The sequence below is a fragment of the Brassica oleracea genome, chromosome C7, assembly GCF_000695525.1.
Source record: "Brassica oleracea var. oleracea cultivar TO1000 chromosome C7, BOL, whole genome shotgun sequence".
Lineage (NCBI taxonomy): Eukaryota > Viridiplantae > Streptophyta > Magnoliopsida > Brassicales > Brassicaceae > Brassica > Brassica oleracea.
The window spans coordinates 16,168,782-16,196,110 of record NC_027754.1 but is presented as its reverse complement, the minus strand read 5'-3'; the positions used below and the strand labels follow the sequence as shown (position 1 = coordinate 16,196,110).

The following is a 27,329-nucleotide window of genomic DNA, read 5'->3' as shown; positions in this document are numbered from 1 at the left end:
ATAACTAATTGTCCAGTGACTTCCCGCACCTTTACAATTCCAACTCAATACTATCATAAAACCTTTTAGAAAAAACTCCTTAGAGCTAGATTATCGGGTGTGAAGAAACCCTGGGTAACCAGACTGCACTCGACAGAAAACTGATATTTCATTATATACGAGTATATAATTTGTATCATGAACCAAACGGCCCCAATTAATATATATATATTGAAAATATTCTCCCCTCTCCCATGTATCCAGGTGCTCTCCACACCACTCCAATTAAGCTCTTGATCATCAAAGGTTTGTAACACCCGTGTAACCTCTGAAATCCTTCCCCAAAAAATACATATAATTAACCTCCTTTTTCTATTAAACATGAGAAAGTACCAACTCTTATGTGTGCCTTGTGAGACGTATAAAACCTTCATAGACATATAATATTGTATCACCAAAACACTCCGTAAAAATAAAGCCTCACCCCTCCATATTTGTTGGACCTCCTGAGCCCAATTCCCTGATTCCCATAAATGAAAAAATTCCACAGAGGAGCACCATTGCATTCGTATAAAAAACCAATTATAATACCAAACCATGAACAAAAATAAGACCATCCTGCTTTCGTGTTGTCCAATCTCCACCAAATCAATTGCCTCCATATACACTTTTGATATCTGCGCTTGGTTTAATGGGACCAAACACAGTAGCTCCTCTAAATGAAATCCACCTTGCAAACATGGTGTCTGTTTCTTGAAAACCGGAAGAGTAAGAACACAAAAACCACAGTCACCTCCACACCAAAACCAAAAACCAAAGAGTCTCATTCTATTCCAATTCAATCCCTCGTAGGGGAAGCCAATAAAACACAGGGAACAAGTAGGACCAAACATTAAACCAAAAAAAAAACCAAATCATATGCTCATAGAGCTTATTAAACTGAAAGACAAGTTGGAAATTAAAAATAGAGCACACCAACTGCTCGCATACCCGCTCCACTTCTTGTATCTTCATGTAACTTCTAAACTTTGGTTACATTAGGTTTGGGGTTTGAGGGACCCTTCTCCTCCTGTTGTTTTGCTCCTTCACCATGACGAGGTGCAGTTTTACTGACCGTGCGCTTGCGGGTGGCAACGAGGGCTTGGACCATTCTTGCCTTAGTAGAACCCCCTGCAATAGCAGAAGACTTAAACAAACTCTTGCGCACCACCTTCTTCTTATCCGCTTCTCCAGGAATTTGTTCCTTCCACTCAGCTACCTCAGGCTGTATAGCCTCCTCGTCAAGTTCATGCGATTCTTCTGGAATCTTATCATTGTTCCCTTCCACCGCCACATCCCCATCAGTTAGATTATTAAAACCATCATCACTATCCTCTTCATTTCCCACTACGTTAACACTTTCCTCATCTAATTCCATACCATCATCCTCACCATCAACAATGTCCTCTCCTAACAAATCATTCACCACATCTAATCCATTTTCTTCACTCTCAGGAATCAATGGTACCTTATTAACCTCCGCAAGGATGATAGCTGAGCTGTCCTGTTGCGGTAGCGGAAGTGAAGTCTCTAGAACAGTTCTCGAAGCGCTACCCTGGCCCTTCTGTGGAATCTCTCCCTCCTCCCGAGCCTCCTCTCCGACCCCCGCTCTTGGGCTTGATCCACGCTGCGCCCCCCGATGCGGCCTTGTACGTTCCTCTGCAGTGTAACCTCGTGATCGATCGCTACGAGAGCTCCTGAAACGTGAACCATCCTCGTCTCCTCTGTAGCTTGTACGGTTTGAGCGATACCTAGCACTTCCTTTCTCTGGAACCTTTACCCATTTTGTCTCATGCTCCTCTTACATCTTCCCCTTACCCTTACCGAGATACTCGCGATATTCCCTTCCCTTGCCATGCTGTCCCCCATCTCCATTGATCACCACACCCTTGTAGCTCCTAGCACGATCTTCTTGTCTACTGATCGGTAGCTCGCGAACCTCCTTCTTCTTCAGAGGACAGTAGTCCACGCTGTGAGAGAGACTAAGACATGTCTCACAAAAACCAAACAGCTTTTCATATTTCAATGAAATAAGCTTCATCCCCTTCGTGAAACTCCCCTCCAATAAAGTCCACTGTTGTATCGAAGCTCAACTCCTTCGTAGTGTCAATTATCACCTTAGAGTCATTTTGATCCTTAGAGTCTATATTTGTGACAGAAATTTTTTTTAGTGCTATCATAGGTTATTTCTCATTTAAAATTAATATTCATTTTAGTTTATTCGGTTAAAATATTTGTTTTTTTGGTTTTTTCCAGGTAAAAACCAAAAATTAATATTATTTGTTAATTTTATATAGTCGTCGTGTCGAACCAATAGTTTCATATTATAGTTTCTAAACAAATAATAGTTTAAGAAAAAGAAAAGAAAATTATTAAGATAAATAATTTCACTACAATTTGGTCAGTAGTGAAAGAAACATTAAGAAAAAATATTTTAACTTTCAAAAAAATTAGATTCTTCAGTTGTGGTGAATACATAGTTACAAAGTGCTCACATCAAAGTGCACATGTACGTGTATGTAAAAAGTATATAAAAATAGTTGACAAATATATACAAATATTGTTAATTAATATTAAATGACATTTTTGTTCAAAATAATACATGAAAGATAAAATTAAATTAAAATAAAAAAGGCCTTGGTATTAGTCATTTTTTCATATAAAGAAAATAAAATAGTATCCGTAAATAGGGTTGGGCACATATCGAATATCTGGGTATTTGGAAGCATTCGTGTCGATTCGATTTTTAGCCACCTAGATATTCGGTGACTCGGATATCCGAAATATTTTAGAATTTTAAAGAATATCCGATTTGATTCGTAAATAAAATAAAAAATAAAAAATAATTGAAAATTTTAATAATAACATTTTACTAAAAAAATAAAACATTATTTAACTTTCTAAATTCTAGTACCTAATATAATAAATTTAATTCATAAAAATATTGTAAAACTGATATAAAGTATAATATATATAACATATATATATATATATATATAATTCTTTACATATATGTATATATATGCATATAACAGATCAAATTAGATATTTATTTTTAAAAATATTGGTATTTGTGATTTGCTTCCTTTTTGGATATTATATTTTTAGTATTTGATTTGATTCGTAGAGTTACAAATATATCCAAATTTTTTTGGTTCAAATCAAAATGAATAACAAATCGAATCAAAATTTATGAATATTTTCCTTTACCCGTAAAAAATAAAAATAATATATATAGTTTGGCTTTTGATTCGTTATCTATTTTTATTCGAATCGAAAATCCAGAGTTTTATTGGAACCATGTATGTGAGTTTTATATTAAAAAAAATGCAAAGTACATAGAACATATTTATGAATATAGTGTGAACGCGTTAGCATACTTATTATCAAATTGTTATGGGGCTGACACGTGTCTATTATAGTGTGTATGCATTTATTAAAATGCTTCTCTCTTAATATCTCTCTTAATATATAAGGGATGTTGTTAGAAAAAAAGTAAAATTTCTTCGAATCTCCGACATTAATGAATCTATTGTCGTTTTGATAAATATTTTTTTATAAATCATTTCCACAAAAAATGGACCACAAAAATTAATCTTAACTAATAAAGTTAAAGACACATTATTAGGATGGGAATCGCCAGAAGGATAAGACTTTTCAACACCAAGTTCCAATTTTCATGTACTTTCTTATTGATAACTAGGTGTTTGCTCGCAATTTTTTGGGTAATTATATTATATAAAGAAATATATATTATCTTTATATTGTTATAATTTTTGAATAATAATTAGAAATCTAAAATTTTTATTTTTAATTTTAAATATTTGGATAATCAAAAATTTCAGTATATATTTTTAGAAGATATGTGAAATTTAAAATAGTTCAAAAACAAAAATCTTAGCATTAAAAATCTTTTTCTTACAGAAAAGAATATTATAATTAATTCAGATAATTGGTTGTAGAATTACTTTATATTTTAGTTTAACACATAAAAAAAGTGTATATTTTTTGTGTAACTCCAATATGACCAATACAATGATTGGAGGCTTTTTTTCATGAAAGATCTTTTGTAAAAGGTTTTGTGTGGACTTTAAAAACATAAAAGTTATAATAATTCCTTACCTACAAGTATAATTTTTTATATAATAATATATAACCATTAAATTTATTTCTATAAAAAATACTAAAGTATTTTATTTAATTATATATAACTAACTGATAAAAATAGAGAAATTGATAAAACATATATATTATTTTCTAATTCTACAACTAGTTACCATAAATCATTATTTGTAATATCATTTGTGTTATTTTGTAATTTGTATTAATTAGTTCTAGAGTTATCTTTTATTTTTAGATCTGATTAAAATAATAACTAATAAATGTTAACAACCAATCAAATAATAACTATTTTTTAAAACTTAAACTGTTAAAGACACATAATCAAAAGTCAATTAAGCGACTTCTCAATAAATATATAGTAAACTTTATCTCTTTAAAAATAAGGATAAATTTGGTTCAGGTAAACATAAAACATTTATTAGGAAAATGGTAGTTTAAGCAATTTTTCTCATAATTTGTTCCAAATGACACTTTCTCACTCATTTTTTTATTTAGTGTTTAACATAAAACTCAAATGGGTTAAGCAAACAAATTCTTCCTTAAAGTATCTCTGATCATCACATTATTTTATCAAACACTAACTCATTCAACCAAATGTTTTTAACTAAAACTAATCATAGTTTACATATCTTTTAAAATTATTGTTTTAATTTATTTTAAATTAAACTAAAACATACCTATATTAATTAAATCTGAATAACTAATAAGAAAAAATAATATTTCAATTTTTAAATAATCAAATGTCGTTAATTTAGGCATATATACTTAATATTAATGTGAGATCCAATATTATACGAAATAAAATGTTTTTATCTGTATAAATTTGGTTAAAATTTTATTATCGTACATATTAAAAGTTTATTATAGTGTAAAAAATACATCTCCTTGATTTTTAAATATTTTTTTACTTTCAATTTACATTATATTTTTCATCTTTGACTTTAACAATTGTAGAGATGATCATTTTTATTGAACTTCCTTACTAAATTTATCTTAACATTTTAAAAATACATAAAACTAATTAGTTCACATTTATAATAACACAAAAAGTACATATACCTCGACAAACAAATAAAAATTAAACACATAAGAATATAAAAATACCAAGAACACAATAAACATATTTTATTATTCTTTGCTCTTGTTTTTTTATTTATGTCTGTTTTTTTTTCTAATTAAAAATAAGCGTGCTAATTTTATTATAATCCAAGCTATATGAATTATATTAATAGTGTATTAACTCTAAAAAAATCATGTGAAAAATACTTTGATTAATATAATTAAATGACTTACTATATAATAAATTACATGAATTATCAAATAATATAATATTAAATGACTTATCATATAATAATGTTAATTCATCTGTTTATATTAATAGATGAATTAAATAAATTTTTTCTTGATTAATATATATTTAAATAACTTACCATCAAATTTTATGTTTTAAAATATAAAAATATTTTAATCATTTCTAAAAGTGATAACACATATATGATATCACATTGTCATTGGAAAATGATTGGAATTTTTTAGAATTATATATTTGACTGTTTTGCATTCATTTGACATATTTTTATACTATATATAGTGAATGAGTGAATTTAATTAATATTATTAATTTTAGATTAATTAATTTTCTAAAATCTATGATTTATTTTATTCACTACTAATATAAACATAATAAAAATCGTTTTTATAATTGTTTCTATAGTATCATATGTATTTATATGTATCTTATCAATTTATATAATATAATCTAGATATTTAATTATTTCTATAAACAAATTATGTTAATTCATCCATGTTTAACATACTTAATTGTATGTTTGGAAACATAGATTAGATTGGGTAATTCTATGAATAGTTTACTTTTAAAAACTTTAATTAGATAAATGAAAAATGAAAAACCATCAACCAATCAAATTATAACAATTAATTGGAAATCTCTTCTATGAGCGACACGTCAGCATAAATCACTAAAGTGACTTCTTAATTAATATATAGGAGGATATGAGGATGCTAATAAAATCATTCTCATGTATTCTGGTTTTGTTTCCCAATAGGTTGTGATCTTTTCTTCAGAAACTTGAAATGCACCGCAACAAAGAGAAGAGTAATGACTGAGATTACTCCAAAGATGAGAAAAGTCCAAGATGTTCCTACAGCTTCAGTTAAAGAAAGAAAAGATTGAGCCATCCAATTAGCAATTGCAGCTATCCCTCCACAGACTCTACTGAATCTCAATGGATAAGTTAACTATCCATGGAGCAGTCCCCAATCCCCATCCCCGGAGAGAAGAAAATGATATAAAGTCCCAATCCGAGAATAGCAAACCAACCAAAATTACTAGGACATCCTCTTGTGTACCAAAGCCGGTTTTGGTTGTGAGTCTTGTGACTTAAGCCCTTAACCAGTGTTTTGAAACCTGACCCGGACCCACGGTCGAACCGGTAAACCCCAGTGACCTGGTATGTAACCCGGTTTGGGTTTTAGGAAAAAATCCATTATTTAAAACCCCAGTAAAACCCACAAAAAACCGTTTAACCCCGTAACTCAGCTACCGGTTGAACTACTATTGAACCGATACATAACTTTTAATTATTTTTCTTGGATTTTTCAGTTACATTACTAGAATATGTTTTGTAATCTAATTAAGAAGTTAAGTTTCTAGTTTCTTTCAAAAATAAAAAAGATCATATGATCGTGCGGATTATGAATCTATTAACAAAACTAGTTGATGTAATTTTCATTGGTTTATTTTGATATCGATAATTTATGATAATTTTATATTTTACTTTTGGTTCATTTTGGATTTAAAGTTTAATTAATTTTATTCACACTAGACATTTAAATACTTACAGATTTTAAGTCTTCATATATTTTTATTCTATGTCATAACTCTTAACTTGTTACAAAATTGTTAAATAGTCTATTTTTTAAATATTTTGTCCGTGAGACGAAAATAAAAATAAAGAAAATTAAAGTTAAGTATTTTCCCAATCATTTTTAAAACATAAAACATTTCTTATATTTTCAATAGCTAATACACTATTATATAACAAAATTATTTAATTTATTAACCCGCAGACCGTGGTTCGTCCGCGGTCAACCCAAAAACTCGGTGATTCAGTAAGTTGTCCGGTTCAGGTTTCAAAACATTGCCCTTAACCAAAGCATTAGGAAATTCCTGTAATCATCATTTTTAATGTTAAAACCCCTCAAATAAGTTTGTTTTGGATAAAAACCACCAAAATCATCTTTAGATAATTTTTATTATATTTTCTGGGTTTTTAAATTTTAAATTTATACATATATAATGTTGATGTTAAAAACACATCAAACTCATATATTTACAAAAAAAAATTAAAAACGCTAATTTTGAAAATTTAAATTACGAATTTTTAGATAATATTATAAATTTTGATTTTTAAAAAAAAAATAATTATAAAACCCCTCCACTATGTTTATTTAATGTAGAAACCCCTTAACTCAAAATTTACTGGTAGTAATGGTATTATAAACGGTTAGGATTTAATTCATTAAATAAATTTAGTTTGAGTGTTTTTTTGTTAAATACTTAGTTTAGAGGTTTTTACCTAGAACAAATTTAGTTTATGAGTTTTAACTTTAAAAATCTTATAAAATTTGATGGATAAAAGTTTTCTTCCGTTTATCTCGAAAAACATGAGTAGCTAAGAGGCTTAATCGGCTCAGTAGTCAGTAATAGCCCATTACAGGAAAACCTAAACCTCTATTTAACTCTGAGTTGCTGCCTCGCTATTCCCTTCAAGTCCGCACCTTGTTGTATGTAACTCAGGAGGTTCGTTCTTCGATCTCCCTCGTTGGCTCAATTGTTCCTACGAGTGATTCATTGTAGGGTTGTTTCGATCTCAAATCGTACATTATGTAAAAGTTTGCTTCTTTGCTGAATCATTAGGGTTTAATTAGGTGATCTGTCTTTATGTTCAGTGAGAAAAGGATCGAGAGCTTCAGAAAAAAAAATGGATGCTTTCCCCAACCTTAACTCTGAAGCTGGACTGAAGAAGCTCGATGAGCATCTTCAACCCGGAAAACCGTACTGACATAAACGATAAAATAAAAAACGATGTTAAGGAAATAGACGAATGTAAAAGGCGAATACAAGAACGATAATAAATTGTATTCGCAAAGAGACAAGGAGTCGAGATATGATCTCTTTCCTTAACTCAAAATATTCGCTCCGTTAGTGAGACGGAACTGTACGAATATAGAGTCCTAGGATCCAACCATGGCAGACGAATCACGCCTCACTCGTGATCGCCCTATCGAACTATAAACTCTACGAAACACTCTCGTATTTAAGACTTACGGTAAGGGATTTTCGCTGTTGGTTTGATCTGTAAAAACGTTCGAGAAATGAGAAGAGAGACGAGTTGTATTTAAAGAGATGGACGAGGAGCGACTTCCCGTAACTGTTGCATAACGTGCGCTCGTTAGTGGGGATTTGGCAAATATCTCGGGAAGTTCAAATTACGAACTTATTCCCCAAGACTCGCTATCTCTCTCTTTCTTATCTCGTTTAAATATTTTGAGAAGGATAAACATCATGACGTTTTTATTTTGTAGACAAACTGCTTGTCGTTTCAAAATAAAATGCATGTTGTTTTTGAGATTTTAAATGGCAAAATGTTGAGCTTAACTTGGTCCAAAAAGAATATTCTTATCGAGCCGGAGGCCCACCGTCCGGCTGGCTCGGCTCGGCGTGGGGAGCCTTCCTCTCTCTCCACGCTGTTTAACACATGATATCAAGTGACCATATATAAACAGCTCATTTTCTCTTGTTCCCACCGATGTGGGATGTTTCATTTTCTCTTCACACTTACCTTTTATTATTTTAGCCAATTGGGCTTTAGTAATTTAGGTCCAACACATCTCTCACACGCAGTTACATCACTAGGTATGATTATCTGAACATCTCTAATAAGATCAGATTAGATCCTAAAATCTCAACTTTTTTTGCCCATTTTACAGGTACCAAGGATGATATCACTGTCTTCACTGCTCTTGCGAAGCCTCCAACTTCACAGTTTATCAACGCTTCTCATTGGTACAGCCACATCGATGCCCTCTTGACGATCTCGTAAGCTCCGTCACTGTCCCTCCCTTGTTTTTCTATTTCTTGTTTGGACTCATGATCTGATGTTTGTGTCTCTGTTTACAGCGGTGTGTCTGCTGAAGGGAGTGGTGTCATTGTTGAGGGCTCAGATCATCAGTATTGATTGATAATTTGATATCAAGCCGTGGGATGATGAGACCGACATGAAGAAGCTAGAGGAAGCTGTGAGATCCATCCAGATGGAAGAGTTATTCTGGGGAGCATCAAAGCTTGTCCGGTTGGTTACGGTCAATGTTTTTAAACCCGACCCGGACACGAACCGGACGACTTACCGGGTCGTTGGGTCACTGGGTCGACCGCGGGTTAATAAATGAATTAATTTTATTATATAATAATATATATATGCTATGAAAATAAATATATAAAAACTAAAATTTAATATTTTCTAAATGTTTTTTAAAACATAAAAAGTATTTAACTTTAGTTTTTATATTTTTATTTTCATATGACATGTAAAATATCAAAAAAATAGTTTAGACTATTTAAAATTTTCTGTAAGAAAGTAAGAGTTATGATATCTAAAAATATCAAGATATAAAACTCACAAATATTTAAATATCTAATGTGAATAATAAATTAACTTCAAATTCAAAATAAACGAAAAGTAAAAGATCATTGTAATAAATTGTTAATAACAGAAATAAACTAACGCCAAATCACATCAACTAATTTTGGTTCTCTCTATCATCGTTCACTTCATTTTTTTAGGTGACATAGTGAAAAATCTTCATCAAAATCTAAAAATCACAAATATAAAACTGAAAAGGGAAAACCTAACTTCTTTTTTTCGTCGGCATCTAATTTTTTAATTGAAAACTTAGAATATAAAACATAATCTAAAAACTAAAAAAAGAGTAAAAGTTATTTATTGATTCAACCAGTAGTTCAACCGGTATCGGGTTCCAGGTTTTAGTGGATTTTTGCGGGTTTTTACGGGTTTTTTGTGGGTTTCTAAATATTGGGTTTTTCATAAAATCCATACCGGATTTTTTCTGGCTCACCGGATTTACCGGTTCAACCGTGGGTCCGGGTCGGGTTTCGAAACACTGGTTACGGTATCAAGAAGCTGCAGATCATGTGCACCATCGTTGACGACCTCGTCTCTGTCGACACTATGATCGAGGAGCAGCTCACCGTTGAGCCAATCAATGAGTTTGTCCAGAGTTGCGACATTGTTGCCTTCAACAAGATCTGTAAGTTTCTCAACTACTTATGAAAGCTATGTTTTAAAAAAAAATAAGTAGCTAACTTGTTTGTTGTGTTGTAACATAATAATGCAGGAGGATGGAGAAAAAAAAGGCTTCAAGAGGTCTTTGTGCTATAAACAGGCTACTGTTTTCTTATCATGAGTTTCAAAAGTTGCTGTAGACTTTGTTGTTTTGATTCTGATCTCTGATTATTTTGATATTTATGGAAACAACAACAATTAAGTATCTGAAAATACGGGTTCAATTTACTTAACGTTTCACTTATACACTGTTATGTGAGTGAGGAGTGGCGTGAACAAAGAAAGCTTGTGTAGGATTTAAAAGGATTATCATTATATGGGTGTGAATAAGAGATGGAATCGTTCATTTGTAAGCTTGATTGATTGTATCATGTTGCTAGAAAACTACGTTAAGAATACACAATCAAACCAATCATAAGGGTGTTTGTTGCGTCTGGGCCTGTTCTGAAAAGCAACAATTCCTATTGCTATCGAACCAACACCACTTGTGGTATGATTTGTGTCCATTGCGGTATCTCACCGGATAGCTTATTATCAGAGTATGTCAAGTGAATGAGTTGTTTGATAAGTTGAGAGTAATCTCTGTCTTCAAGGGATTATGGAATCTCCTTCGAGGTTGTTTCAGTGGCAGTGTAGAAGTTGACATCACTTCCTTGTTCCATGTATAAAACTTTGCACTGCAAATTTGCAAGTCCAAAGTAGTCTGTTGGCAAGCTTCCTCTGTTGTGTCCGAGCTCAGGAAACACAGGCGGACCTTGATCATCAGAGCTTGAGATATGAGACCATGGAACCTGTTTGAACCCATTGTAATGACTTTCAAATTCGGCAGTGCCGTGAGCCACAAGGGAAACGAGTCCATTGATCATCTTGTGATCCAAACCAATTCATGTTGTTTCATTTTAATTGGTATTTTACAATTTTGTTTTTGTTTCAAAAACTTTAATGGTGTTTAGTATTTTTGACCAATTTTATTTTATTGAATGAATTTTTATTAATTAGATTAGGTTTAATTAATACAAAACAAATAAACATTAACATTTTTTTAATAGTTGTGCCAAAATCTTAAACACCAACTAATATGAAACAGAGGGAGAGGGAGAGGGAGTTTAATATTTAACGTTGTGGAAATATTTAATCGTAAACACCAATTTTTTTAATGTTTATTTAATATTTAAGTTGTGGAAATATTATGGAAAAGTCAGGTTTTATTATAGTATTTGTTTTCACTAAAATTCCCATTGTTTTTTTTTTATCAAAAAATTTCCATTGTTTATTAAATTCTATATCTGCCTTGACCAAAACATTGGTTCCAAAGCTTAGGGGGTGATTGGTGTTGGATGTGAGTGCTCTACACCATCATAATTATCTTTAGAGCAATAAAATCAAAGCAATCAATGTTTATTAATAAAAACTAAAGTCAGACTCCAAAATCTTTAAAAGGAAATATAATGATTCTATAAATCAATTTTTCTACGGCTTTAGGTTTAGTGCTTTTAAAACTTTGAAATAAACCAAGAGCAATAAAATTTAAAGTTAAAACCACAAAATCTGAAGCGTAAATCTTAAAGCAAATAATCCAAAGCTACGGCCTCTACCAATCAGTCTCTTAGCCTCTTAGTCAACATCAGATTAATCCCTTTAATAACCATTGACTTTTTTTCTTTAAATCAATTTGTATCGTTGTAATTAGCCCTGGGGCGAATCCGGATATCCGGGAAATTTAGGGTATCCGGATCCGGATCCGTCGGATCCGTGGATTTAATATCCGGATCCGGATTCGTGGTTTCCGGATATCCGGGTTTCGGATATCCGTCTCAATATCCTATTATCCGCGGATATCCGGATCCGTCAAAATAATTAAAAATAATTTTTTTAACAAAAAATACTAATTTTTTTAATATAATACATAAATTAAATATTTATGAATATATTTATATATGTTTATAATATTGTAAAAACTAAAATATAATATTATAAGATTAATTCATGTATAAATATTAATATATCAAATATAAATATTAATAAAATTTAAAAATTTAATGTATTTTAAAAATACGGATTCGGATCCGGATATCCGGACCTAAAAATTAAGATATTCGGATCCGGATTCGGTTTGCACGAATCCAAGATTTTACTATCCGGATTCGGATCCGGACACCCCAGATATCCTATTTTCGGAGCAGATCCCGAGCGAATCTCGGATCGAATCCGGATCTCGGATAATAAGTCCCAGGCCTAGTTGTAATAAAAGGAAAATTCACCTAATTAGATAAAATTCCGAAAATAATATAATGGGCGAATTTCCTTTCCTTACATTTCCTTTTCGCTTGTAAAAAAACTAGTATAAATACCTTTCCCAAGAGGTCAAGAGAAATAACACGTAACATTCTTTTCCTTTTGATCGACTTTGTACACCTCTTTTTTTTTTTCTTTTTTCTTTTTTTTTTTCTTTTTGAGAAAGGGCTTTATAAGTGTTTTAAATAATTTTAGTTGTTTTGGAGTTTTTAGCATGTTTTCAGGTTTTAGAGTGATTGGAAACCTCTCTCTGTTTTATACTATACATCAGTGAAAAAGATTCAAGCTTCATAAAAATGGCGGCTTTCCCCAACCTTAGCTCTGATTGTGGACCGAAGAAGCTTGACGAGCATCTTCTTACATGCAGTTACCTTACTGGGTAAGTGGTGAAAGATCTCTGACAAATTCTAGTTTGGGATCAAAGTAAGTTAAGTTTTATTGATGAATAAGCTTGGTTTATATACCAAGGTAAGCAAAGCCACAATAGGAAAATATAAAGTTCAACCTAAAATAGGAAAAGCATACATAAACCTTATCTAAAACTAATTAGTATAATTCCTAAGTTATCTAGGAATTATACTCCAACACCCCATCCCCCCTCAAGTTGGAGCATAAATATTATTGATGCCTAACTTGAGAAGAAATGCATCAAACTCTCTACGTCCCAAAGCTTTAGTGAAAATGTCTGCGAGCTGATCATGAGTTGAAACATAAGTTGTTTTGACGACACCTTTAGTGATCTGTTCTCGAACAAACTTGCAGATAATACCCATATGTTTTGTCTTCTCGTGTAGAACTGGATTAGCACCTATGTGTAAGGCAGATTTATTATCACAGCAGATCAACATTGGAGCAGGATGAGCGATCCCAAGTTCGTTGAGAAGATCTTTAATCCAGATAAATTCCTGTGTAATTGCTTTCATCACACGGACTCGGCTTCGGTAGAGGAGAGTTTATAGGAGAAGTCCCAAACTGAATGATCCAGCCAGAAAGCGAGCGACGAGTTGTAGGGCATGCTCCCCAATCCGCATCGCACCAGACGGTAACAGAAAACGTGGGTTCAGCCCTGAAAAGAACACCTTGGCCGACTGTGCCTTTCAAATAACGAATAGTCTTTAAGGCAGCAAGCCAATGTTCCTCACGTGGTTGTTGCATGAACTGTGAAAGAATATGAACTGAATAAGCAAGATCAGGCCGAGTAGCTAGAAGATAAATGAGATGTCCGGTGAGACGACGGAATTGTTCAGGATCAGCAAAAAGTCCCTAGTAGCACGTCCTAGCTGATGGTTTTGATCCATAGGGGAACCAGCCGGTTTACACGCAAGTAAACCACACTCCGTGATGATCTCCAAGGTGTATTTTCGTTGACAAAGATAAATCCCGTCGGGACTCCGAGCCACTCCCAAACCGAGAAAGTACTTTAGAGGCCCGAGATCCTTCATATGGAAACACATCGATAGGTATGATTTGAAAGAAGTGATTGATGAAGATGAGTTCCCTGAGATAATGAGATCATCCACGTAAACCAGAATCCGAAGGGAGATGGCATCCTTTGTATAAACGAACAATTAGTAGTCGGAATGCGTCTGTGAGAAGCTATATGCGAGAAGAGCCTCCACAAGCTTAGCAAACCAGCATCTAGGAGCTTGCTTTAAGCCGTAGAGGATTTACGTAACCGACATACCCTTGTATCGTCAGGTTTAGAAAAACCGAAAGGTACTTTAATAAAGACTTCCTCTTGAAGATCTCCATGAAGAAATGCGTTGTGGACGTCCATCTGGTGAATTTCATGCTTTTTCTTTGCCGCAATATCCAGGAACACACAGACAGTTACCATCTTGGCGACAAGAGAAAAAGTTTCGGTATAATCTAGACCCTCTTTTTGATTGTTTCCTAAGACGACCAAACGAGACTTGTGCCGTCGGAGAGAAGTTTAATTGTATACACCCACTTGGTTCCAAGAGCCTTTTTGTTAGGTGGTAGCTTGACAAGATCCCATGTATGTTGTCTTTCAAGAGCATCTTTCTCAGACTTCATTGATTCTCGCCATACTTTATGTTTCATCGCTTCTCGAAAGTGTTTTGGTTCGATATTGGTTGCCAGGGCAATAAGATAACTGCAATGTTTTGATGAAATACGATCATACGATAGATAATCAGATAAGGGGAATAACGAACCTGAGGATAGCTGAGGTATGGATGACGGGAGAGAGGGAGTGAGAGTAGGGATTGTAGTAACCGTATTAATAACGTAGTCTTGATATCGTGTTGATGGAACACGTGGTCTGTGACCTCGTCCTGAAGGTTCTGGTGCAATTTCTGTGAACACAGGCTCGGGATCGACATGTTCTGTTTCTGGAGGAATATCAATTGCTGAAGGAGTTGACGATGATACCGGAGGCTTGTCAATAACTGATTGAATTGGTGAATCGTTGTGATCTTCTGTCATATTTGATGGAGGCAGCGTAATAGGAGGTAAGGCGTCTGATGTTTATGTTGGTGTATTATCCATATATGGGAATATATTTTCTTGGAAAGTGACGTCTCTGGAGACGAACACGTCCTTCTGCTCTAAGTCAAATAATTTCCATCCTTTTGTGCCAGATGGAAATCCCAGAAGAATACACTTCCGACTCCTTGATGCGAATTTATCACCCTTCGTGTTTTTGTTATGAGCGTACGCCAAACACCCTATCACACGGAGATGAGACAGGGATGGTGGCTGGCCATGAAGAATCTCGAACGGTGTCTTATTCTTGAGCAGAGAAGATGGCGTGCGATTAATCAGATGAGCAGAGGCTAGAACGCATTCTCCCCAAAGATCAATCGGAAAATTTTCCTGGAACTGAAGAGCTCGTGCCACGTTAAGAATATGCTGATGCTTACGCTCAGCACGTCCGTTTTGTTGAGGTGTATACACGCAAGAGGTCTCATGAATGATCCCTTGTTCTTTGAAGAATTGTGTAAGACACATGAACTCCGTCCCGTTGTCGCTACGTAGTGTCTTGACCTTCTTTGAAAACTGTCTCTCAATTAAAGCCATAAAGTCTTTAAGTTGCTGTGACACCATAGTTTTGTCCGGCAGAAGGTACAACCAAACTGCTCGAGAATGATCGTCAATGATAGTAAGAAAATAACGGGAACCACAAAGTGCAGTAGTCCGATATGGTCCCCAAATATCACAATAGATTAAATCAAAAATCCCTTTTGCATTATGAATACTATCTGAAAAACTCTGACGGGTTTGTTTAGCTCTAAAACAAATATCACAGACTTGATAATATGTTCATCGTGTTTAGATGTTGAAATTTCTAATGCAGGAATCATAACCGTAATATGAGAAGACGGATGTCCAAGACGTCGGTGCGATAAAACTGGATCTTCTGAAACAGTGGTCTGGAACGATGTCAACGAATCAATCCCCCGAAAACGGTACAATCCCTCTCCCTCTCTTTCACCCGCTCCAATCAGCATCCTCGAGGTACGGTCCTGCAATATCATAAGCTTATCAGTTACTTGTCCAACTAGGAAATTATCTGTAACTAGTTGTCCAAAAGAAATAAGATTTGTATGGAATCCTTCCACAAAGTACACATTCCGAATGTGTAAAGTGGAAGTTAGCTTGACGGTTCCTTGTTTGGACGCTATTGCGTCGGAACCGGCAGGCAATAAGACTGGTATGCTGGCGATGTCTCGGATATTCTCCATTGCCTCAAGACTCCCTGTCATATGGTGTGTGGCGCCGGTATCCAAGATCCAAATATTCTCATCTATTTTACCTTTTAGATGATCAGCGTTTGTTGCTTCTTTATTGATTAACTTCTGAACAATATTCCATTGTTCATCCGTAATACCACTCAGACCCAGACGGTCAGATTCGGTAATGGTGATGTTGGCTTGAATTTTTGATTTGTCCGGTGTTGCCACAGTCGCCGTGTTAGCCCTTGGTGCAGTAGTTCTTGCTTGATCGGTACGACGATTTTGACCTATGTTCCTCGAACGTTCGTCCCACCATTCCGGGTAACCAATAACTGTGAAACAGCCAGAAGCTTCATCACCAGTACGTCCACATACCGTACATTGTCTCGAAGGATCTTTATTCCCTGGTCGAGTAGTATTAGGTTTTGAGTAGTTGGTTGAATTTCGATTATGAGCTGTGAAGCTCATAACCTGAGTTTCTTGCGTCATGCTTGAACGGATGATCTCATTCTGAGATACAGTTTGATAGACGCTGTCCAGATCGGGAAGAGGAGATATGGCGCAGATTTGAGAGCGTATTACTCCATGAGTGGCGTTGTCAAGCCCAGAAAAGAAATCATGGACTCGTAGAGTTTCTGCTTCTTGTTCTCTTTCTGTGTTTAAGTCGCACTCGCACTTACCACAACTGCATAGTTTTGAATTCATACAATCGGCGATCCCGTCCCATAATTTTATTAATCGGCCGAAATATTCATCGATTAATGAACCATTCTGTTTGCAGTTTGATAAGGCGTTACTTAGTTGCTGAAGGTGTGCCCCACTTTTGAGAGAGTAACGTTTCTTAATCATATCCCACAGATCTTTTTCGTTTTTCCTGGTTGAGATAGACGATTTGATCTTTGGTTCGATGGTTTGTTTTATCCATCCTACAATGAGATGATTGTTTGCTGTCCAATCTTCAAGGCGAGATGAATCGGCTGCGGGTTTGAGAATGCTGCCGTCAAGGAATCCGAATTTCTTCCGTGAGCTTAAGGCCATACGAAAGTTGATAGCCCATTCATCATAATTCAAACCAATCAAGAGTGGTTGTGAGATAACAGCTCATGGGTTATCATTAGATGATAGGTCGTACAGTGAGATGGTTTTGTATTTGGTGTCTCTTTGTTGAGCTAACGCCATTGTTGATTTGAATGAAAAATCTTCTTCTTCAATATGTGAATAAGAAGTCGTTTAAAAGGATTTGATCTGCAATATGGCAAATCAAGTCAGATGAATAAGAAGCTTTTAGATGTTTATATTTGTCCTTGCTCTGATACCATGACAAATTCTAGTTTGGGATCAAAGTAGGTTAAGTTTTATTGATGAATAAGCTTGGTTTATATACCAAGGTAAGCAAAGCCACAATAGGAAAATTTAAAGTTCAACCTAAAATAGGAAAAGCATAGATAAACCTTATCTAAAACTAAATAGTATAATTCCTAAGTTATCTAGGAATTATACTCCAATAATCTCTAATAAGATTAAACTCTAAAATCTCTTATTACCATTTAAAAAAATAAAGAGTAACAACTAGTGCATATGTTTTATAGGTGCCAGGCTTCAAATGATGATCTCACAATCTTTGTGGCTCTTGCAAAGCCCCCATCTTCACAGTATCTGAACGCGTCTCGTTGGTACAACCACATTGTTGCCCTCATGAGGACCTCGTAAAATATTTGAATATATTTTAACTATTTTAGATATTTATATTTTATTATTTGTATATATTTTCAAGTATTTAAATGAACTTAAAAGTATCATATATATTCTGGATATTTTTATATATATTAACACTAAAAATAATTAATATATATAAGTATATAAATCTATTTTGGATACCCAAAATAATTCGGTTCGGATTGGATTAGGTTTCAGTTTTTCAAATGCCAAAATTTTGAATATTCGGATATTTAATCAATTTTGGTTCAGGTTTGGGACTACTTATTCAGATTGAGATCGGTTTGGTTCTTCGAATTCGAGTTTTTTGTTCAACCCTAAATAATGACATAAAAAACAAATAGCATCATATTTTTTTTAAAATACACCTGCGCGTCAAAAACTCTAGGTATGCCTTTAAGAGACGTTGATAACTAATCCAAGTCAAATGGTAATCTAACCGTGCAGCCATTGCTACCTTTCCTTTGACATCAAGTTTTAATTTAAAGTTCAAAAAAAAAAAAAGGTTTTAATTTACCACTAGTGTTTTGGTCATGGACTTTTATATCATTTCGTTTGGTTTAGATTTTGTATTGGGCTTTTACTTTATCTTACATCAAAGCCATTTGATACCTAAATGAGAACGCGAATCAGTTTCCTTTTTGCAATGCAGCTTTTGATTTTTAATAAAATAGAGTTTGAACGCGAATCCTAGAAGTCCCATATCTCGAATTCCTGGATCTTGAATTGTTAAGAAACAAGTCCTACATACTCAAATCTTTGATACCCTACCCACCTGCGCCAGACATGTGTACATACCAAAATACCATACTCGGTACAGTAATAAAGTATTGAGATTGATTGTTATATTACGTGTTTGAAAACGCGCCGGATTGCCCGCGTAATCGGCCGGGTTTTCGCTGCTCGTGTGCTCACCGTGGCGAAATGGAGCAGATCGGCGTGCTTAGGCAGTGGAGCGAGTTTTTCCTAGTTAATGGCGAAATCCAGAAAAATCGGCGCATAATAACTTAAATCTATGTAGTTTCAGTCCGAAAACATGTTAAGTATTGACCTGAATCTTTGAAATCGATAGTTAGTCTGTTTTATTTTTGCTATAGAAAACATGAAAAAATGAAAGACATCGTGAAAAATGGTGTGCCGACGGCGGCTAGGGTTGCAGAAACTGCTTAAAGAGACGGGGCAAAATCGCAATTTTTGTTTAATGAAAAAAATGCGAAAAAATGTAAGTTCTAGGCATTGAACCCGGGTCAAATGCACAAGTGACAAAGATCTCAACCACTATACTACAAAACAATTGATTATGCCTACCAAAACAAACATATATTAGTAAAATGCTTTAAAATTACTTCCCGAGTAATCTCCCTTTAATCTTCGATTTTTTAGTAAATCGCTAGGCATAGACCAGCCGCCCCAACTCACGCCTAGTGTATTCTCGAACATTGGTTATATATGTCATGCGTACGGTCTTATTACGGAAGAAACCGCGTGAAGTTGAACAAGAGACAATGGCTAGATGACAAGGTTTGCACTTTTTACACATTTAATGTTGTTTCATTTTCAGAATTATAAATGATGGGCAAGAGACCCTCCAAAGTTATTTATTTTTAAAGTAGTTTGGTAGTTTCTGCAAAATCTTTGTCAGGATAACTGGATTAGAGCACCCCCATTAATTTAATGAACCCCAGTATTTTTTAATTATATTTTTTTTCTGTTTGATTTTTGTTTTTTAAAAAAAAAAAAAAAATTAATCGGACCAATCGCGGACTGCCACGTGCTGTGGAGTCCGCGCTACAGTGATGAACCCGGTTCACTGGAAAAAGGTGGGGAAGGACAAATTCATCACTATTCATTATTTTAATATTTTTTTTTTGGAATCTGTGTGAACCCCGCCCATAAATTCACTAACGGGGGTGTTCTTAGGGAAAAAAATGATAGGAAAAAAAAAATTTTAACTTTATTTTCTTCTGGCGGTGGATTGTGCCGTGTCTCTGATGGCAACCATGAGAAAGGTGCGTCAGTAGCATTGCTCGATTTTGATCTTCATTGCCGTATTGGGTACGTATCCAACTACATATATACTAATTAGGGTGAAGCATGGAAAACCAAGATCAGTTAAGCTCAGGCTCAAGCATTTATCAGATAAATATGGCGTGGTCCTAAGATATTCAGGGTGTATAATTGACCACCATATCCTAATGGATTCCCTATTTGTATTGTACCTTTTCCAAGATCTAAGTCGATTTTGTACTTAAAACATAGATATATGGATCCATATGTTGACAAAAAGGAAAAAAGAAGAAGAGCATATGGATCTATAACTGTGTATATCAGTATATGTAAATCAGATTTGTATGCTAAATATGGTAATAATATGCATCACACGATTGGCTTAGTCATAAGGGGGTAACGTGGTCCCAGATTAATACGAAATTGCTTTGACTTTCAGGCACTGATTCTTAAATGTTATGCCCACTTTACTGGTTATACTTATAATTGTCACTTTATTAGGATTAACAATCTTTTTTAAAAGGTTCATTTTCTGTTTACTTACTTGTAGTTTGTATGATTTTTACCGTTTGATTGATCATATTGACATCAAGTAGTTTTTTACTCCCTTTACCTTGCAAGTATATACAAATAAGAGACACGGGGGTACGATTTAGTGGAAAATGAGTGTATTTAGTTTAATATACGATAACACTTCCTCAATAACTTCTTTTTTCCAGGCAAACCATATATACGATACTTTATTTTTTCTCCTAAAAAAGAATTTAAAATTTCAAGTAAACATATTTTAATGGTATTCTATTTGTCACTTTATAATATAGTGAAAATGAGTTTGCTTTATAAATAAAATAATTTTTTTGTTCATCTTTTTATTTTTTTTCTAAAATAGAATATCATTAGAGTAAAAGTGTAAAACTAAACTTTATTATAGAGTTATTCTATTCTTTAAAAACTAAAATAAATCATTGGAGATTGCCTAAGCATTACTCTCTTACAATTTCTGTATCACATATTGTCTATCTACTTTAAATTTCAAAATTATGATTTTAGTTAGAGAGAAAATTAAGGTTCTAAACTCTTGGTAAATTTTCTATAAACTTGCAAAGACTATATGCAATGGGTACGTTGAAAAAAGAGTTCAACCGTTGAATAAGTGCATTGAGGGTGTTGAATAATTTAGAAAGAGGACGTGGATTCAATTTGGTTGAATAAATTCAGCCTGTTGAAAGCACAAAAAATAGGTCTCACCATATCACTTTGAAAAATTATGAACCACACAGAATCAAATAAGTTTTCGAAAGTGTTTTCTTGTTTTTGTTTAAAAGAAATAATTATTGGGTTGATACAAGTGTCATTACATAATTGACTGTCCAAATTTCGTATGTTTTTATTTTATCCTAGTTTTCTGAGATCAATTATGTTATACCAAATAATATATTTTTATAAAAACAATTATATCAAAATTAATAACTTTTTATGCTCTATAAGTAGAGACTTGATTTATTTGATTTGGACATATAAAAGAAAATTCATTTTTGACTATAATATTGCTATTTGAAGTATTGAAATGTTATTTATTTTAATAATATTAATTTTTTTTATTTTTTAAAAACACTAGTTGCGTATATAAATAAAAAATATTAAAAATATGTTATTAATATGTAGTTTTTAAATTGTAAAAGATAAAGAGATGAATTAAAATGGTGGGGTAGAGTGTTGAATTTTATTAGACAAAACTATTGTAAATGTTAAAATTTTATTGGATGTTGAATAATAAGATGGAAGAGTGAAAAGACGATGTGGAAGGTAAAAAGTAAAAAAAAAAGGCGTTGAATCAAAAAACCAATGTATCTTACTAATGCTAGATAACGGAACGAAACGTCTAATGACTTTTTGGTGATCTATTAAAAGAAGATGTCATACCCACCTCAATCCCCACCTCAGTTCGCTTACGCGGCGGTTTGAGAATTAATTGAGAATTTTGTTAGTCCAAAATTAAATTGCTAAAAATGTATATTATATAGTAAGTCTATTATAGACAATTCATTTATCAAATTGAAATTATTATATATTATTTCCTTAAATAAAACATACAGAATTACTTAATGTGATTAAAATATATGACAATTAATGATTTTAAATAATAAAAATTTGCTAACAATCTGTATACTTTCTATCTTTTTTTAATTATATATTATTAAAATAAATTACACAATTACATTAATCATATAATAAAAATTTAGATTTTTTGTATGTGTTGTATTTTGAATTTTTCAAAACGAGTATAAATTACTAAAATTGTTAAAAGTCTCACATAAACTTTTGTGATCAAGGTTTAAATTTTTTTCTATAATAAGATATAATTATTATAAAATCATATGAATAAATAATTTTATTTCAATAGGTGTTTATGTTAGTATATATATATAGATATATATTTCATATCATTAAATTAAACTATACATCATATGAAAATACATACTTATATTTTGATACCTGCGTTGAACATGTATTGAAAAGTTAATATTTTAATTTTGAAATATTCATTATTTTTTTAAATGATTATAAATTATTTAAACCACTAAATATTCCACATTAAAAAAAATCTTTGGTGTAAAATTTTGTTACACAAATATACAAATAATCATAAAATCATATGAGTAGAAACCTCATTTAATAAATATATATATTAAAAATATACTATATATCTATGTTAATATCATTTAAATTTAATTATATATATCATATGCGATAGATAAGATTGATTGTTTTGATTTATTTACCCTAAAATGATTGCGAATAAACAAGAACGGTTGTATGATTTATATGGCACACCAATTTATTACGTAATAGTAACTGATTTCTTAGTTATTTAATATATAATTATTATTTTATTATTTCTTAATATACAGAAAACATAAAATAAGTAATAATATAAAATATTTATTCTGCACAAGGCGCAGATCTTAACCTAAATATGTATCTCTTTATTAATTTTAAATCTTAAAAAAATTCTAAATCTCAGGCCTAAACAAAATAACGAAATGAGAATAAACTCAAAAAATCAATATTTATATCGAGCAATAACCAAAATGAAAAAAAAAGACACAAAAATGAGAAAAGTATTGAAGATAGATAGGATTGACATGTGAACGTAAACTTCTCATAAACATAATTAACTTTTAAATTGCTAAATCATGATATAAAACCGAGCTTGCATAGTTTCATTTTAACCATATAGTAGGCATGAGATTTTTCGGCCTAAACGTTAAGTTTTTATGTGATAAGTGATTTTTTGACCTAAAATATATTTAAAGATGGGATCAGCTCATTAGTAAACAAATTATGTAATGAGAAAATGACACAAAGAACACCAAACAAAGTTTTCCTCCCCAAACTAGCACTCAGGATCAGAAATCACAAAAATAGGTTTCACTAAAGGGGTAATTTACCCTTATGCCCTCTTCTTTAAGTAATTAAAAAGAAAAATTTGAAATCAATTGTCGCCGTCCTCGTTTCATCGCTTCTTCTTCTCCTCATCGCTGTCTTTCGTCGTCGTCGTCTCTCCCTTGTCGTCATCGTCGTCGTCTCTCCGTCGTCGTCGTCTCTCCGTCGTCGTCATCGTCGTCGTCATCGTCGTCGTCTCTCCGTCGTCGTCTTCGCCTCTCCGTTGATCCGTCGTCGTCGTCTCTCCGTTTATTTATCGTCGTCGTCGTCGTTTCTCAATTGATCTGTCGTTTCTACGTCTATTCATCTCATTCTCTCTCTCGTGTGTCTGATTTGATTAAGGTTTGAATCATTTCATTTTGTTATACATTATCTAGTTTTTGTTATATATTATTCATTTGTTGATGAATTGAAGTTGATTTTGTAGAACAATGGAAGTTTTGTGCATCTGTGGACAATGGATCTCAAAAGAATATCTCCAGTGGGAGTTTCTTGTTGATTTGAAGAGGAATGCATCAATCATTTCCATAGAAGAAGATCTACTGTATGAAGATTTGATGAAGATTGTCTCTGAAGATTTTAGTGTTAAAGAGGAAGAAATCAGTTTGAGTTATGGTAATTCATTGGATATGAAATGTATTATTGAAAGTTCCCCCCCACTCTCGATAGGTAATACTCGTCAGCTCAGAACTTTCATTTCCAAGACTAGAGCATTTGATGAACTACTTGATTTTTGCAGAGTCTTCTATATGAAGGTGTTTCTACAGTTCCTCTGAATGCTCTTCCGGATTTTAGTCCTGTCCATATTGGACTTTTGCAGGTTAGTACTGATCCAGCTAGCTGTAACACTCAAGCTTCTGATACATTTGCTTCTCCTGTTCCATTGAATGCCAATCCAATGATTCTTTCTACTGTGCAGAGAGAAAAACAGGTACATTGTCCATAATTCCCTTTTTCTGTTTGTGTTTGCACGATATGCTTCATAATCAAGTATTATGCCTTACAGAACTACTTGATTTTTGCAGAGTCTTCTATATGAAGGTGTTTCTACAGTTCCTCTGAATGCTCTTCCGGATTTTAGCCCTGTCCATATTGGACTTTTGCAGGTTAGTACTGATCCAGCTAGCTGTAACACTCAAGCTTCTGATACATTTGCTTCTCCTGTTCCATTGAATGCCAATCCAATGATTCTTTCTACTGTGCAGAGAGAAAAACAGGTACATTGTCCATAATTCCCTTTTTCTGTTTGTGTTTGCACGATATGCTTCATAATCAAGTATTATGCCTTACAGAACTACTCGACTTTTAAAGAGTATTCTATATGAAGGTGTTTCTACAGTTCCTCTGAATGCTCTTCCGGATTTTAGCCCTGTCCATATTGGACTTTCACCAACCACGAGAGGAGCTGGCGATATTAAGGTGAATAGCTATTTTAAGACAAAGAGAGAGTTGATGTTGAGGATGAAGAAATGGGCTTTAGAGTGGAAGTTTGAGTACAAGACTGTCTCTTCTAACAAGTCAAGAGTGCTTTTGAGTTGTGTTGATGAAAATTGCACGTGGAGGATGCGTGCTATCAAGCTACCTCTTTCAGATTTTTTCGTTGTTAAAAAGTATGTTCATGAGCATACATGCGATACAACACACAGGAAAGCCAACCACAGACAAGCATCTGCAAAGTTGTTGGGTTCTTTTATTAGCAGCAATTATGGAGAAAAAAAGGAAGGTCTCAAACCGAAACAGATCATTGAACAGGTCAGGATGCTGCATGGTGTTCACATCAATTACAAACAAGCTTGGAGAGTGAGAGAAGAAGCTCAGATTTTGGTTAGAGGGACTCCTGAAGACAGCTATTACAATTTGTCTAGGTGGTTGTATAAAATCACAGAAACAAACCCTGGTTCCTTGACTTATCAACATGTGGATGCTGCAGGAAAGTTCAAGTATGCATTTGTGGCTTTTGGTCCTTCGATAAGGGGATTCTCATTGATGAGGAGAGTTATTGCAGTAGATGGTACATTTCTGAAGGGAAAATTCAATGGGACTTTATTGGCAGCTTGTGCTCAAGATGGGAATTATCATCTATATCCTCTCGCCTTTGCAGTGGTTGACGCAGAAAATGGCGCCTCTTGGAAATGGTTCTTTAGAGGTTTGAGCCAGAAGATCCCGGACGCTTCGGATCTTGTTTTTGTATCAGACAAAGCTAACTCAATTTCTTCAGCGTTGGAGGATGTATATCCCTTATCTCACCATGGAATTTGCAGGATCCATCTGCTCCGCAACATCACTCCTACATATGCGAAGACTGGGTTGCTACCTCTGGTGGAAAGCGCTGCTGATGCCTATACGTGTCACGAGTTCTGGTTAATCTTCAAGGACATAAAGGATAAATGTCCTGAATTGGCTAAGTATCTGGAAGATTCTGATTTTAGGAAGTGGGCACGAAGCTATGCGCCTGCGAACAGGTATAATATCATGACTACCAACATTGCAGAGTCTCTCAATTCTATGTTGAGGATGCCTCGTGAGTTGCCCATTATCTCTCTCTCCTTGAAACTATCAGATTGACGATGACCACTTGGTTTTTTGAGCGACGCGAAGCGGCTGCGAAACATAAGCACCTGGTTACTCCAAAAGTTGTGCAGAAATTGGTATCTAGGTTAGGGGCCGCAATGTTGTTGAATGTGTATCAAGTTGATCGAAGCGAGTTTGAGGTGAAGAATGAAACAATGAAGTTTGTTGTTGACTTGGAGAAGCGGCATTGCACATGTAATGTTTTCGACATTGACAAGATCCCCTGCATCCATGCCATCGCTGCTGCTAAGCATATCAAGAGAGATGAAAACCTTTTTGTTGATGCTTCTCACTTGACAGAAACGTGGGCTAAAGCTTATGCTGAAAGCATACATCCTGGTGGAGAGTTGTCAACGTCCACCTATCCAGAGAATATTGATGAACTGTCTTGCCCACCTCCAGCTACCAAAAAGAAAAGTGGACGCCCTCCTACAAAGAGAAAGAGATCCGTTGGCGAGTTTGGGGTTCCTGGATCTAAATCTCAGTCCCACAAGTGCAGCAGATGTGGCACAGGAGGGCACAACAAGAGCACATGCGAGAGGCCTATAGGATGAAGTTCTACATTTTTATTGATTATTATTTGGATGTTGGCTATTTGATGGTTACATGATATACACCAGACCATATACATTTTTTCTTTTGGAACCCTATCCCGAATAAGTATGACTTCTTCCAAATTTTGTTATATACAACATTATCTTTTGATCTCATTTCAATTCTTAGTTTAAACTTCTTTGCTAGAAAAAAACACAGTAATATTCAACTATTCTGGAATCCCATCCTGAAACTCAGAGTTTCTTTCCAAAGTTTATAATATAACGTTTGCGGTTAAATTCATCTATGTGGACACTTATATCAGATGATTCACCTCAGCCTAGCGGCAACACCACCTATCTTTCCAAATCTGAAACACTTGTCCCGACCTAGTTTCGATACCCCTTGGAATCAGATTTTTTTAAAAAATTATTACAGATAAAAGAAATATATTCTGTTACTTACTTCACCTAACGATTGAAACACACTTGGTCTAGTGGTATACCTTATTCCGCCTTTCCTCCCAGACATTTCA

At 33.7% G+C, this 27,329-nt stretch overlaps 1 protein-coding gene and 1 long non-coding RNA gene across 2 annotated transcripts; both read left to right on the top strand.

The window, feature by feature from the left end:
* The first annotated feature begins 8,987 nt into the window (after positions 1 to 8,987).
* On the top strand, positions 8,988 to 10,912 carry LOC106304311. Its single transcript, XR_001262694.1, has 4 exons — positions 8,988 to 9,079; positions 9,154 to 9,262; positions 9,344 to 10,491; positions 10,579 to 10,912. It is a non-coding gene; the product is annotated as an uncharacterized LOC106304311 (long non-coding RNA).
* Positions 10,913 to 24,970: 14,058 nt separating this feature from the next.
* Positions 24,971 to 26,814, top strand: LOC106302700. Its single transcript, XM_013739159.1, has 2 exons — positions 24,971 to 26,151; positions 26,250 to 26,814. Exons 1-2 carry the CDS (start codon positions 24,971 to 24,973, stop codon positions 26,812 to 26,814), a joined length of 1,746 nt encoding a protein of 581 aa, XP_013594613.1.
* The last annotated feature ends 515 nt before the right edge of the window (positions 26,815 to 27,329 follow it).

Coding starts and splice junctions, on each gene's coding strand:
- LOC106302700 (XM_013739159.1), top strand. CDS start 24,971: ATGCCTTACAGAACTACTCGACTTTTAAAGAGTATTCTATATGAAGGT. Junction 26,152..26,249: donor AGCTATGCGCCTGCGAACAG/GTATAATATCAT, acceptor TGAAACTATCAG/ATTGACGATGACCACTTGGT.